General features: G+C 38.9%; 1 protein-coding gene across 9 annotated transcripts in view; it reads right to left on the reverse strand.

Moving 5' to 3' along the window:
• The window catches only part of MICU1 (mitochondrial calcium uptake 1), a 243,122-nt gene that overhangs the window by 27,074 nt on the left and 201,520 nt on the right, over nt 1-14,528 (reverse strand). For all 9 annotated transcript variants that reach the window (XM_042908312.1, XM_042908313.1, XM_042908314.1 and 6 more), the window contains one exon: nt 6,270-6,407. In XM_042908312.1, the coding sequence (XP_042764246.1) occupies nt 6,270-6,407 (138 nt within the window). The remainder of the gene's footprint in view (nt 1-6,269; nt 6,408-14,528) is intronic.

Consider the following 14,528-nt stretch of genomic DNA (forward strand, 5'->3'; position numbering starts at 1 on the left):
TCTATTTATGCATCCTCAAACAGAAACAGTTTAATTATGCTTGTTTTGAACTTCAAAAATGGAATCATGCAGTACGCATTCTATTATATATGGCTTCTCTCTTTTAGATTTGTCTATGTTTTTGTACTCTGTAGTTAACTCACTTTTATTGCCATTAGTATTCTGTTAGGTGAATATACCACAGTTTTTTAAACTGTTTTCTTTTATTTTTGAGAGAAAGAGACAGAGTATGAGTGGGGGAGGGGCAGAGAGGGAGACACAGAATCTGAAGCAGGTTCCAGGCTCTGAGCTGTCAGCACAGAGCCCGACGCGGGGCTCCAAATCACGGACCGCGAGATCATGACCTGAGCCGAAGTCGGCCGCTTAACCGACTGAGCCACCCAGGCGCCCCTGTCACCAATTTCTTGGTTATTCTTTCATAGGTGTTACTATGACTATCTTGCTCCAGTAAAGCATCTTCCCATTGCAAACCCCACAATTCTCTTCAACTGTTGCCTGGCAGTGGGGGGAAATCACACTGTTTCTATTGCTTACATTTCTGCAAATATCTAATCATCCTGAAACATCACTTTCTTCATGTGTTCATTCCTCCTCCTGTCAAAATATCAATGATTTCTCACTGCCAACTGGATAAACCCAACTTCTTAGCCTCATATTCTAGGTCTTACACAAAATGCTTCCATAGATTACCTTTCTACCATTTCCTTAAGAGACCACAGGCTATAGTCTAGCAATACACTGGCTTTCTTATTTCCTCAAAACCCTTGTCCTTATTCAAATTATGGCGAATAAGGAGTAGCATTAAATAGGCTCATTAGTAGGAAGATTATTGACTGTGGAATAAAACAAGTCCTGGCTTTGAATCCTGTTGCTACCTCTTAAGATGCTGTGTGATCTCAGGCAACTAAGGCTCTGAAAAGTATTTTTCATCTGAAAAATGGGGATTCTTTCCACCAAGCAGGATGTGATCATTAAGGAGAAGATAGGTAAAATGCCTGATCCATAGCAAGTACTCAGTAAGTGGTAGGTTGAATCCTTAGCAGGCTAGCAGGCTCATTACCATAGAACCAATGGTAATGAATTTATTCGATTAAGCTTTGAACTATACTCTCTTCTCTGGTATGTCTATGACCTTGAGGAATAGAAAAGAGAGACAAGTATACCTCTCATATACCTTTGAAGTATATGAAACTATTTGCGGGGGGAAACCAGAAATATAATAGTGAAAAGCCCATAAATTCTCTTAATAGTCATTCACAGCTTAGTACTTCTTTGGGGGAAGGACAGGTTTCAAAGCTAATCAGTTAAACAAAGCTAATCAGTAGAGTTTCTAGTCTTTTTAGTTGAATGGCCACGCCTCAGGTGCTCTACTACTTATGACTTTGACGGGCACCTAATAATTGGAGTTTTTCAAGCGCTATGCAGCAATGTTTCTAGAATCTGATATTCCATGATGACCACATTCTGGCTCAACTCTCAAATAGCTGTGAAAATAAGTGAATAGGAGAGCCCACATGAATATTATCTACAGATGACACGCAAAGTTAATAATCTAATAGTTTTATTATAACTGTTTGGTTAAGTACAAACCCTGCTTCATGGCTGGTAGCATTATTAGTAAGACTGATACAGACAGAAGGTTGCTGGCGATAGGGATCTAAGAGGAAACATGTAGCAAAAGCAAACTTTTTTTATAACTTCTGCTTGTCAAAATCCTACTCTGCTTTTAAGGCCAAGTTCAAATTGTATTGCCACCAAGAATCTCTTCAGTGGTTCTAATCTTTCTCACTGGTGCTCCCAAAAGGTCTCATAGCTTTATTAGGGTACTTAATACATTCACCAATGCATATGACAAACATTTGCCTATGAGACACTCACTGTACTGTGGACATGCAAAGACGAGTAAGACACTGCTCTTAAGAGGCCCAAAGTCAAGTGAGTTGCCCTCTATTATAATTATTTATGATCTGACTCCCTGCACTAGGAATATTAAATGCTATGCGGCAGACTGGGTTTTGCTCATTACTGTGTTCCTAATATCTGAAAGAGTGCTTTGCACATAGTGGTTGCTCAATAAGTACTGAATATGAAATTATATAGGTCTCTGTGTGTATATATGTTTTTTCTTACTAAATTATTACAGACTATATATTTCTTGAGGATAGATGATGGTTTTTGTTTATCTTTTATCTTTCTCACAGCATCTGGCTTAGTGTCTTGCACAGAGCGATGTCTGACATTGAACTAAATGTAATTTTCAGTTCAGCCTTAAGTGGATTTGCTAAATTATTAAAATTCACAGCTTCTGCACTCTCAAGCATCGAGAACCATCCCTGTGAGTTACATTGATAAAGTTTAGAAAACTCTGGTTTTCTTTTAATGAGGAGAAGACAATATGGAGGAAGTAAAATTAGCAAATTTTAGAGCTGAGTCAAATTTGGCGCAGAAGAATTATTCACAGAAAAAAGGATATTGAGGGAAATGGGGAAAATCTGGTAGAGGATAGGGACTAATTTTTATTTTATTTATTTTATTTTATTTTTAAATTTTAATTTAATTTTTTTAGAGAGACAGAGAGGGAGACAGAGAATCTCAAGCAGGCTCCAAACTCAGCACAGAACCTGATGTGGGGCTCAATCTCACGATCCCAAGGTCATGACCTGAGCCAAAATCAAGAGTCAGACACTTAAGACTGAGCCACCCAAGCGCCTTGGGGCTAATTTTTAAAATAAAGCCAAAACAAAACACGGTTCCCATTGAAAAAAAAGGAAGAAAGAAATGAAAACTCTCCTTGTTAAATACGAAACATAACAGCACGAATAGAGCGATTTTTCTAGCATGGCAGGTTCTCCAGTCCTTCTAGCTATTACTCAGGGGCAAAGTAGCTAGAGACACCGACGGAGTGCAGTCCTCTAGAGCAGTGGCTCACGAGCGAGCGCAAGAGCACAGGAGAATCACCTCAGGAGCCTTTTAACAAACGATGCCTGGACCCACCCACTGAGCTTCTGATTTAGTCGGGTTAAAGAGGGCCCCAACAATCACATTTCTGAAAAATTCCCCAAGCGATACTGGGTGACTGGGGTTGAGAAGCACTGCTTTAGAGAAAGGGTATGGTTAGCAGAACTCTGATATAGAAAGGACAAGATCTGGAATTGAAAGCCTTGGATTTCAGTCCAGACTCTGGGTGGGTCATTAATTTCTCTTTCTCTCCATCTCTATATTCTCAAAGACAAGATGAGACCTAACAAGGCTGTTGGAAAGACAGAAAAAGAAAAATGTGAAAGGCTGTGAAACATTGCATGGTCATTAAGCAGTACGCAAATATTTACTTAATGCCACCACTAGGATCATCAATCTTTTAGGTCTGGACTGATAATTTGTGCAGAATCCCACACAGAAAAATGATTAATATGAGCCAAATGAAAACTTACATTTTCATGTTAACAAATCCAAAGTGGAATAAAAGAAATCATTAAGAAGCAGATGGTGATTCCCCTTTAATGAGACATGATCCTAGAGAGATAGACTGCTAACCTTAGGAGCAAAGGCCCTTCATTAACGCTCATTATAGTTAATTGCTATGTTCACAAACTAATCAACATGAGAGGACGATCAATCTCAATCTCCTTGCTATAGCAGCCTGGAAATTCAGGGCCAGAAGTAATTTAGCACCCCAGATTTTCATCATCTGACAAAATCTGTCCTTTCATTTCAGAGCTCTTTTGCAAGGTCTCCAGGCCTTATATTAACTCCTGCTAAAGCTATTCTATTCCTTCAAGGGAGATGTCTCCAATACCCTATTTATTGCTTTAAAAAAAATTCATAATAAAACATGAATTAGACTGTTCTGATAATTATTTTAAGGTCAAAAAAATGTCTGGACCAAACTTATTTAAAACTTAGTCTGGTAAAAAGAAAAGAGTGTTTCCTAATGCAAACACTGTGCTTCCAGCATAGGGACTAAAAATCCATCTAAACATCTGCCATCGATTTTCTTTCTTTTTAATTTTTAATTTATTATTATTATTTTTTAATGTTTATTTGCCTTTGAGACAGAGAGAGATAGAGTGTGAGCGGGGGAGGGGGAGAGAGCAAGGGAGACACAGAATCTGAAGCGGGCTCCAGGCTCCAAGCTGTCAGCACAGAGCCTGACGTGGGGCTCGAACTCACAAGTCATGAGATCATGACCTGAGCTACAGTCGGCTGCCCAACCCGAGCCATCCAGGCGCCCCTAAACACCTGCCATCAATTTTCTGAAATTATAATTTCCAACAGATATGAGCTGGGTACTAAGCACTGTAAAAGTTGTCTCTGGGAGAGAACATTGTCCTCTGTCACTTTCCGTTAGTGATGAGTCTTCCCTCATAACTGAGGAAACAACTGCTGTGTAGGGACAGGAACATTTTTAGTGCCAGGTCAGGTTCCTTGGTCATGGCCACATGGTAATCATTGTCCACTGGAAAGGGTATTGGCTGGAAATGAGAAGATCTGGCATTGTGGGGTGTGTGTATATGTAGGTGATCTTTAAAAGGTATGCCTTTTAGCTGATTTCTGCTTCAGTTTGTCCATCCCACACCCTGGCAAAACCCCAGAGGCTGATTCAGTTCTGCCATCTGCTCCTTCCTGCACCAGGTGCAGCTGGTGTGGAAAGGTATCAGAGAGCAGTATTGACTACTGCACCACTACAAACTCATGGTCTCCAATCGCAATGCTGCTCAAAAAATGCTCAATCATCTCTCCCTGAGTTCTCTAATAATCTTAGTATCAGTCTTTCAGCTTCTTTGCTTGCTCCTTCCCAAACTGTTTTCCACAAAGTGGCCAGAGTCCTTTATTTAAACCTGCACACAACCATGTCATTTGACTGCTCACAGCCCTTTAAAGAGCTTCCCATTCCACCAAACTCGTTCCATGCATATGTGGGCCCCCATCTCCCTTTCAAACCTCACCTCAGGCCACTCTCCTCCTTGCTAGTATATGCTCCAACCACAACAGTCCCCTTTTGGTGCCTCACATGCTAGAACTTTGTGTTTTCTGTTACGGACTGAATGTGTGCCTCCCAAAATTTCTACATTGAAGCCTTAACCCCCGTTATGGCCGTATTAGGAGGTGGGGCCTCTAAGCAAATAATTAAGGTTAAATGAGGCTATAAGGGCGGGGCCTTGAACTGACAGGATTAGTGTTCTTATAAGAAGATGCATCAGAGAGCCGGTGTACATGTGTGCTCTTGTGCTCCTGCTCTCTGGTTTTCTCTCTTACCTTGCCAACAACCAAGGAAAGGCCATGTGAGGATATAGCCAGAAGGTGGCTGTCTGAAGGACAGGAAGAGAGCCCTCACTAGAAATTTAATTTGTTGCATTTTGATCATGGACTTCTAACCTCCAGAACTGCGAGAAAAGAAATTTCTATTGGTGAAGCCACCCAGTCTGTGGTGTTTTGTTGTAGCAGCCCAAGCAGACTAATAACATACTGCCTTAGAGTTTTTAACATATTCTAGTTCCTTCTTTCTGGAGCCCCCCTCTTCCATCTTCCTCATTTTCTTCCTCTTTCTGCTTCCTTACTTCCCATTCTAATATGCCCTCCAATCTAATAAAACAGCTCTCCCAAAAGTTATTAATTATTACCATTTTACCAAAGCCAATGGATGTTTATCCTCTTAGTTTACTGGACCCTCTCTGTCCCATGTGACACCCCCCATCCCCCGCCCCCAGTCCCTGAACCCTCTACTTTCTTGGCTTTGATTGCACCACCTTCTCTAACCATTTCCTTCCTGTGCTGTTTATATGTTAGTGTTCCACTTGATTTTGTCTCTGGCCAAAAAAAGACAGTTCTTTTCTGTATAATACAGAAAATTCCTTGGGCAATCTCATGGTTTTAACTTGAATAGTGTGTTGGTAATTCCCAAACCTATCTCAGTCATCTGAAGTAGATCTGAATATCCAAGTGCCTGCTACTCATCTCTAATTGGATAGTGCACAGGTGTCTTATATTCAAGATATCTATAACTAAAGTCTTTATCTTCCTCTGTAAACCAGTCTCTCTTTTTAATTCCTCAGTCTTAGTTCATGGTGCCACCCTTTGTGTGAACAAGAAACCTAGGGGGTTGTTCTGGACTCACCCTTATTCCTCGCCCGCTGCTTTTTTTTTTTTTTTTTTTCAAATACGAGAGATGAATTAGTTACAGTATTTGCTTCATGACACTCTCATTTTGTTGGTACCCGTGCTAGTACCTTCCCACAGTTCCTTCTCTTTCTGTAAACAGAGACACCCACCTTTCCCTCCTTGAAGTGCTTCTTGAGCTGCTTCTGCATGGCGGTCAGCTTCTTGGACTGTACCCCGCTGTAGGCCAGCAGCATGCCACCAAACTGCCTCTCGGTAATTTTCCCATCCACCGGGTCATGGCGCTCGAACTGGGAGGGAAACAGAAAGAGTGTTCTTGGGATCAAATGCAAAGTCTTTTGACATGGAATGTGGAATAAGCAACTGCGTTGGATGGCAGAAAATAGTTGATGGTTGCCAAGACTGCATTTTTGAACTATAATTTTCACTAAGATTTGAAAAATTAATCAGAAACAGAAGATCTGGGTTCTTATTCCAGCTTTGCACTATTTATGACTTCAGGAAAGTCACCCAACTACTCTGGGCTTCGGTTTCTTCACGGATAAAACGGAGCTGCCATGACACCTCATGGACCTTACAGAGCAGGAGCGTCCAATGTTAAAACTCCATTCCAATTCATGAGTAATATTATTGGTGATAAGTACTCTATGGGTGGGTCATCCATGTCCCTGTTACTCAGTGATAACTTGAAAGCTAATTATTCCCTCCCAGTATTTATTATAATCAGTAGGCAATTACAAAGGAGGGGAATCCTCCCCCAGGACTCAAGCTAGAGAAGACCGTCTACCTGTTACAGACTTAGAGGAATAGCAACTAGCTATGGAGCAGATGGGACGAGATTGAAGGAATGTAGCAAACACTGACTCTCAAATGCCCCTGCCCTTTGGGTAATGAGTGCAGTCTCCCAGGAAGTGGTAGGGGACGCCAGCAGAAGCTCACTGAGCCCTTGGACAGGAAGACTAGCACTGAGCGCTGGAGGTGAGGGACAGGTAAGGAGGTGCTCTGAGACATGGCAAAAATGCCAGGAACTAGAAGTTAATGACGGATGTCTATGGAAGTCACAGACACAAAATTCCTAAATAACTTTCACGAAACCTGCAATTACATGCTGCTAGAAATGAATGAGAATGGGAACATGATAAATAAAACTTGGAAGATATGGCCAAAGGTGATCTTCCAATTGCCTGAAATGTCCTCATAAAACTTTAGTTTGCCTCATCAAAAAAGAAGAGAAAATCCTAACGCACAAAATTAGAAATGACAAATTGTATGCAACAAAAAATACACATTGAAGATGAATTCATTTTATAATTTTATAAATTAAAAAATAATTTAATAAATTAAGAATTGGAGGATTTTAAGAAAAATACTAACTATCCCCCCCACCGCCACAATTGAGTCAAGAAGTAGAAAATCTGAACAGGCCAAGAAAAAAAAAACCTCTGAAAAAAAGCTAATTATTATAAATTTGATCAACTGTACATCCATAAAGTCATATCAGTTCCTCAATCTGTAATATATTCACCTTTAAGGATTTCAAAGAAAAGCAATGCATTTTCAGGTTTTCCCCAAAATGGTAATCAAATGCTAGGCCATCAACAGAGCTTGAAAAAAATTCATGGTGTGGGATGCCTTTATTAGACATGCTTATTTATCACAAAACTACTGAAAAATCATTAAATATATTTAAATATGCAGATGGAAAGTTTAAGCATAAAGGACTTCTAGCTAATTTCAGTAATATCTGAAAAACTAAGATTTTCATTTAAAAATGGAGACAGAAAAGTTATTTCTGTGCCAGCTGCAATGGTTAGCGATACTTACAAATGCATAAAGAACAACATGGCTAACAATGGGCCCAGAAACCAGAAAGCAAAACAATTTGAAGATGGTAAAAATATCCCCATAGTTTTATTGGAAGATAAGTTACCAGGAAACTTTAAGATTCTCATGTGGCAGGGCATAATCCTGTTCTCATAAGAGGGGTATAGAAAGACGTAAGACACTGCTAAGTAAGGTCACGTCAACAAACATTTCCTGAATGTCTACTAGTTATCTAGCACTGTGTTAGTCATTATGGACTGCAGGACAGAAGAAGATTCAGTTTCTGCCCTCAATATGTGACACAAAATAAGGAAGCATGTAGTCAAGAGTGAATTTCTCTTTCAATTCTCATTTCCTCAGTTAGCTTGGTAAGTTGTTTATACATTCATATCCTCACTAGTGGGACTGTATCAGTGAGCAGGACACAGAAACTACATTTTAGCAACAACAACATTTACCGAGCACTACTATGGGCCAGGAACTTCACCCATGTATTCCTTCATCTAATCACTTCAAAACACTAGAGCAGATATTATCAGCTCCAGTTTCGGGATAAGAAAACCAAGGCAACAGGAAGTTCCATGTGGCAGAGCTGGGACTCAAACTCAGCTCTGTTAGGATCCAAAGACTTTATCTCAGTATCACATCGTTTCATCATTTTAAGCAATGTACGAATCCATTCTATGGGACAGCACTGCATTGTTTTGGATAAACTAATACAACCATGGGGCTTAGTCACATTTAAGTGAGAAGTAAAACTATTTCCAAAGAAATCGACATCATCAGTGTTAAGTGAAGGCCTCTTTTTTAAACTCAATTACTAGGGGTGCCTGGGTGGCTTAGTCAGTTAAGCATCTGACTTCAGCTCAGGTCATGATCTTACTGCTCGTGGGTTCAAACCTCACGCTGGGCTCTGTGCTGACAGCTCAGAGCCTGGAGCCTGCTTCAGATTCTGTCTCCATCTCTCTGCCCTTCCTCTGCTGGTGCTCTGTTTCTCTCTCTCTCAAATAAAAAATAAAACAAACAAAAAATAAACTCAACTACTCAAGCCTTCATTTCTTGTTACCCCATCACTTCTACAGAGCTGATTAATTTTTTGATTAATTTTTGAAAATACCAAAAGTTTTCAGGATTCAATTTAAGTTTGATTTATGGTTCAATTTACTATCCTGAAACAACATGGAAGACTGATAACATTTTTGCAAATTGGAGTACTTTCTACAATGTGTAAATTAGATCCTCAATGAAAGGTGACACTGGGCAGGAGCTGGAGATGCACAGGTGATCGACAGGCTTCAAGAGGTGAGTAAGGGAAACACAGCTGTGGCCCCTGCACCCCCAGGCAGGCTTTACCAATTTAGATGCTCACTGTACCTCTATCTGTGAGATTTCACAGCGATGGAGAAACTCCACCTATCTGAATTAGAGGAGTCTGAAGCTGTATCCTATGAGACAGACTCAAGGGTGAAATGCTTGCTGTTCACAAGGCTGGCAGCAGTGGCAGCTTGTTCCAGGCAAGCTGTATTCGTCTGCTCTCCACAGGGGCACAAAGCCTCACCTCTGTGATTTTCAAAGACAATAAAGACAATTTCCAGTAGAGGTTTCCAAGGAACAGTTCCAATGCTCAAATTAGACTTTTTATTAATGTTCTTTGGAAAACTCAGACTTGACTTTGGGCAGTAGGTTCTATTATTATATTACTGTTATTATTTTTATGTGGCTGGAACTTGAAAGGAAATAGAAACTGTAAAATTCTGCTCCGGGAAGTATGGCCTACTACAAAGTTACTACCTCCTCTGTAATTTCATTTGGGGCAGCACCTCTCCTTTTAGGTTTTTAGGCTCTTCTGAGGCAACACTGCCTTATTTCTGAGGTCTTAAACACAGCTGGAAGAGGTGGGGGACAGCAGTTTCTCTTTACATACAAAACTGCTAATGGGAACTGGCTTGAACTAATGTGCTATTCATTCGACATTTATTAGCTGAGGACCTCCTATGTTGAGGCTAGGGAACTTCAAGGGCAGTTTCTCAAGGACCTTCACTGGGGCTACGTTTTTAAGAGCTACAGTTAGATATCACATGGCTCTAGGGATGAAGGGTGTATCTTAAGTCTATAAAATCCTGTGGATGTAACTCCTGGAGCACAGCGTGCTTGTAATTCCCCAGGTCATGAGACTGTCTTTGGGGAAAGATATAGGTTATTACAAAATTATCACAATGTAGAGAGCTTCCAATTGTGTATTTGGAAGCAACTCAAATGACTAGCTTGCATTTTACTTAGTCAAACATTGATACAGCCTCTTATGTTGCACTTCAACGATAAGAAATTCCAATCTAGGGGCGCCTGGGTGGCGCAGTCGGTTAAGCGTCCGACTTCAGCCAGGTCACGATCTCGCGGTCCGTGAGTTCGAGCCCCGCGTCAGGCTCTGGGCTGATGGCTCGGAGCCTGGAGCCTGTTTCCGATTCTGTGTCTCCCTCTCTCTCTGCCCCTCCCCCGTTCATGCTCTGTCTCTCTCTGTCCCAAAAATAAATAAAAAACGTTGAAAAAAAAATTAAAAAAAAAAAAAAAAAAAAAAAGAAATTCCAATCTATTTGCTCCCGCAGCACAGAATGTGTGCGTTCCATCACACCATCCACCATTTGCTTTGTTTTTCTGTCTAGGAAGTCTTCTCTTCTGTAGCCACTGCCACTTTCCCAAAAGGATACAAGCTGTTGGCTCCCTTTTGTTCCCCAGGGGGTTGCAAAGAGGGGCCAAAGGAGAGGAGCCAAAAAACTGTCCACAAGATTTTTCCTGGCTTTCTTTTCATATTGTGCCTCTTGTTCCCACTGCTGCCCCGTGTTGAGAGAAGGAATAGCTTTTTGGAAGGACAGATGGTCTATATACATCTAGATGAAATGATTTAAGGAATATGGGAAGCCAGAAAGAGAAGAAAACATGTATTATGAACAAAGGCCAAAAAAAAAAAAAAAAAGATTTTTAAAGATTATAAAAGGAAAAAGAAATCAATATCTGCAAGTGGATCTTGATTTATTAAAGACTTCCGAGGTTAATATATTCCAACAAATGTAAACTTCAACCTTGTTCTCTTTCACACAATTATCTTTCAGGAGATTTTGTCTATCTCATAGAGCAAATCCTGCCTTTATACAAGTATTTCAGAATGATAATTTTCTTGATAGGTTTTTTCTAGTTTCTGAGCTGCATAATGCAAGTAATACAGAGTAATCTCAAGCCACTGGGCTGAACACATCTATTTTTTTCAACATGACAGTGTTTGTCTTTTTTTTTTTTTTTTTAAGTCATCTATACCCAACGTGGGGTTCGAACTCTGACCCTGAGTTCAAGAGTCACATGTTCTACTGACTGAGCCAGCCAGGCATCTCTTTTGAGATCTTCACCATGCCACTGCTGCTCCCACCAGGAGTCTGGGGACAACTGTCTGTTAGGCCCACGGAAAGGAAGAACAATTACAGGCAATGTTCTCTACTGCAAACCCACTTAGTGACCATGACATTCACACTTCATCGTTTGAATGGGAAATCTGTAACTACAGTTGGCAGGGAACATCAGAGAGCCCCAGGTCAAATTGCCTGGAGCCTGAATTTTCTTGATCATTAAAGATAAGATGCATCTTCACTGTCAACACTTATATACTTGTCTTTTGGCTAACTGGCAAGGTGAGGAAGAAGTCCACAATTTGGAATGGAGGCAACATGGTTCAGCATCCTCAGCAAGGGCCAAAACAATCCTTAGAGTCTAGGACCATGAGATTATGTATTACCAAACTAAACTGCTGAACTTTTCTACTTCAAAACCAAGGATACTATCCATTAATTTTTTTTTTTTTTTTTAATTCAGGGTGATCAAATGAAGTGACTAAGCAACATGAGTATCAATCACATAGACCAGAAGAAGGTTAACTTTCAGTCTGATAGTTAAAACCAAGAAGATAATAAGACCGATGCATAAACTTATTACAGAATAATAAAAATCAGGGTATACTTGACTGAGAGTGTTGGGGAAAAACATTTTAGATCTGGAACGAGGGGTTTCAAGATAAGTTTTGGCTTTATTTGACAAAAAGTAATATACTAAAGTGACTAAGAACAAGGGTTTTAGAATCAGCAAGGCCTGGATCCGAATCCCGCCTTGAACCTATACTTGCTGCTGTGACTTTAGGTAAATGGCTTGTTCCCTCTAAGGCTTCAAAATCTTCCTACCCAAAAAAATGGAGATAATATTCACAACCTCAAAGTGTTGTAAGTATTAAATGAAATAACATATGTAAAGAAATTAGCAGAGTTTGGTGCATAATTAGCATTCAATAAATGTGGCAATTAGTATTTTTATCACCATGATGCCACTTCCCAGGAGGCTAAAAGCCTCAATTGATTATTCTGTTCTTAGTAGGTTTTACTTAAGTTCAATTATTATTTCTCACTGTTCTTTTCATAATTGCTTTTGGTCAGTCTTTGATGGCAGAATAATACTTTCACATTTGGAAAGCAGAAAAAGTAAATGCAACAAATTTTATTTATTATTCAATACATTAGAATGACTTCCAGATTAGATTGACTGAAGCAGAACACCACTTAACAAATCCTACATTCTGGTCATGTATGACCACACAAAAAACTTGCATGAAGGATGTGCTTAATAAATACGTATTGAGTGAGGACAGACGAAACACCTGAAAACTAATTCACAACGCTGTCCTATTGTTGAGAGGATTTCCTATCTGAGGCCAGGGTTACCTTTCCATTTCTCCCTTAATGATATCTACTTCCATGATAGTGCTTTCCAGAAGAATACTCTTGAGAATGTTATTCGTTATGGCTAATCAGTAACATATTTGAGTGATTACTACCTGGCAGATGCTGCCCTGGGAATTTATATAATCCTCACAACATTCTATAACAGGTGTTCCATGGAAACATAGGTAGAGTATTTAAATAACTTGCCTGTACAGTTAATCTGGGGAGAAATTTCTGTCTGGCTTCCATCAGAACAGTTGATTTGCTCTTCCCCATGAATCATGTTTCCCTTTTTATCCTGGTTACTGGAAGCTTAGAGTCAAATTTGTGGCCCACCTCTAATGAGAACAGGAAACTTTATCATTCATATGGTTCATAATAACCTTACTCCTGGCTTTCTCTTACCTTCTTCCTTTAACTTTCATTTCTCAGCAAGTTTTAATTAACTTTTGTCTCACTGAATGTATTTATTAAGGCCTTTAAAAATCCCTTCTAGGGGTTGCCTGGTTGATTCAGTCAGTAGAGCATGTGACTCTTGATCTTGGGGTCATGAGTTAGAGCCCCACATTGGGTATAGAGATTACTTAAATAAAATCTTTAACAAATCCTTTCTTAAACAAGGCAAGATATGAAAAATGGTGTTGGATATGTAGGTTGTTTTCAGTTTTGGGTTACAATAAATACCACCACTGGGATAAACTTTTCCTGCACTTATTTTTTCATTATTATTTTTGGATTGATCTCTAAAAATGGAATTATGAAATCAAACTCTATAAGCTTTTTAAAATGTATTATGAAATATTTGATATATACAAAATAATATACGTATAGATGTATATGTGTCTAATATATATATGTGTATAATGTGTATAATGTATAATATGTGTATATAAGATGTGTATAATGTATAATAATAAAACACCATGAACCTCCCACTTAACCTGAGAGAGGAAGAATTAGCACAACAGTTGAAGCTCATCCCCCTCCCCCCGTAAGAGGTAATTACCATATGGAATTCTTTTTCTATCGCCTTGTTATTTTTTTTAGCTTAAAACACATGTTTGTGTCCCTAAGCAATACATTGTTTATTTCTCCTTGTTTTTGAACTTCATTAAATCGTTTCATACTGATTGCATTCTTTCGTAATTTGCTTTTTTCAGTGTTAGATTTCTTTTTTGTCCCAGTGTTATATTTCTAAGATTCATCGATGTTGATACATTTAAGTGTGCTTCTTTCAGTTTTACAGTTATAGATTTCTATTGTTTGAGGGTACCACTATTTACTTACCAGTTTTCCTATAAATGGGTATCTGAGTTATTGCCAGCTTTTTTGCTATTATGAACAAAGCTGTTATGAACATTCTTTTATTAGTGTCTTTGTGAAATGGGAATAAGAGTTCCTAGTCTAGAGTATATATCTCGAATTGGAACTGCTGGCTTTTCAAGATAATATCCAATTATTCTTATATTTATTATAAAAATATTTATTTCTATATTTCTATATTATTATATTTTATCTTATATTATTTTGGTCACATATTTTTGGTCTCCATATGTTATATACAATATGACAAAATATATTTTATATATTATTTATTACATATTTATTCTTATAAAATATCAAAGGAATCACCAATATGTTTATCAGCTATGTATAAGAGCTCCCACTGCTTCTCAACTTTACCAGCACTTGGTATTGTCAGACTTTTAGTATTTTGCCAACCTAGTGTGTCTAAAAGTGATTGGTATAAACTCTTTTTTTTTTTTTTTAACATTTATTTATTTTTGAGAGAGAGAGAGAGCATGAATAGGGGAGGGTCAGAGAAAGAGGGAG

Source organism: Panthera leo, chromosome D2 (genome assembly GCF_018350215.1).
Source record: "Panthera leo isolate Ple1 chromosome D2, P.leo_Ple1_pat1.1, whole genome shotgun sequence".
Classification (NCBI taxonomy): domain Eukaryota; kingdom Metazoa; phylum Chordata; class Mammalia; order Carnivora; family Felidae; genus Panthera; species Panthera leo.